Raw genomic sequence first — 1,409 nt, 5'->3', positions numbered from 1 at the left:
ATGGATTCCAATATATCAACTTTAATAATTATCAACTTCAACTCAAAAACTTTCACTACTAGTAAGCGTGGAAGCAAAGCTATGTGGGACCAAGTCAACAAGATTAGAGACTCTGACAAAATATTCAACACGTCAACCTCACAGCAAATTGATGCCAACACACTCAACACCCACCCCCTTCGCTTCCACGTCAACCGACCCGTCCTACAAAACTCCACCAACAAAAGCAACAACAATCAATCGTCGTCAACATCAACAATTTACCCCATACTCCGTCCTTCATTTGCTAACGAAGGCCTGTCCATCCGGTACAGGTCCAGACAGTCTACCAGCATGGTTTTTACAAATCATCGCTCCATTCATCTCCAACACCTTAAGTTCACTCTACAATCACTGCTTAATGCATTCATTCATCCCATCACAATGGAAATCCAGCACAATTCATCTAATTCCTAAAACAAAATACCCATCATCACCAATATCTCTCACCCCCATACTTTCACGTATTCTAAAAAAATTCATCGTTGGGTCATTCATCTATCCATGTTTCAACCCTCCATCCATCAAACCACTATTACAAGATCATTTCATCATTATTGCATTTCGCCCTACAGGTTCATCTACATCCGCCATCATCTCTCTTACTTCCACAATAACATCTTTCCTTAAAAATAATAATTATATTCATCTTATTGCTCTCGACTTTTCTAAAGCTTTTGACACTCTCAATCACTTCTCACCAGTGGCGTTCCTAGGGCCTTTGAGGCCCGGGGCGGAAATATTTGTGATGCCTTTCATAAATAAATAATATGTATTACATATACATAGATATTATATGGTGGATGTAATGATTATCTGCTTGGTCGTTGAAGTCAGTGTCATCGAGTTCGAAAGCATACCATGCTGTTCATCCCAAAGACCATCATATGGTCGCTTATTTGATGCAATGGCAAAAAGAAATGGTAGCATATGTCTATAACTCTGCCAAGAAATTCATCGACAAAAACTAACCACAGTCCATATTTTGTGGAAATTGATGGTCGCCGATGACCAGAAAAGGATAAGGCACTTATTCTTTTTTTCATTTTTTAATTGGCTGATGATGCAGAAAATAAATGAAAAATGTTTTTATATTTTGTTTTACAAAAATGCAATATACATAGATACAAAACATTTACAAATGTCAGTACACATATACATATGCCACAAAATTTTTTAATTCAGCTAATCGAAAAATATATTAAAACTGTTTTTTACGAGATTTTGCATCAGAAAATATTTGTATAGTTTCATCAAAGTTAATATTTCTCGCCACTATGTTTTCAATTGATAGGATTGCTAAGCCATTAAGTTTTGCTTGACTCATTGTCGACTTGCTTGACTTTTAATCAGCTTCAATTTTGAAAAGC

At 36.1% G+C, this 1,409-nt stretch overlaps 1 protein-coding gene across 1 annotated transcript; it reads left to right on the top strand.

Moving 5' to 3' along the window:
- Positions 1 to 979, top strand: HELRODRAFT_164253 (hypothetical protein; the record flags this gene model as incomplete). Its single annotated transcript, XM_009029237.1, has 2 exons — positions 1 to 314; positions 829 to 979. The coding sequence occupies 2 exons, from the start codon at positions 1 to 3 to the stop codon at positions 977 to 979; spliced, it is 465 nt and encodes a 154-aa protein (XP_009027485.1).
- Positions 980 to 1,409: the final 430 nt, after the last annotated feature.

The sequence above is a fragment of the Helobdella robusta genome (genome assembly GCF_000326865.2).
Source record: "Helobdella robusta unplaced genomic scaffold HELROscaffold_6, whole genome shotgun sequence".
Lineage (NCBI taxonomy): Eukaryota > Metazoa > Annelida > Clitellata > Rhynchobdellida > Glossiphoniidae > Helobdella > Helobdella robusta.
The sequence above is the reverse complement of the archived record's forward strand: the minus strand, read 5'-3'. Positions and strand labels throughout refer to the sequence as shown.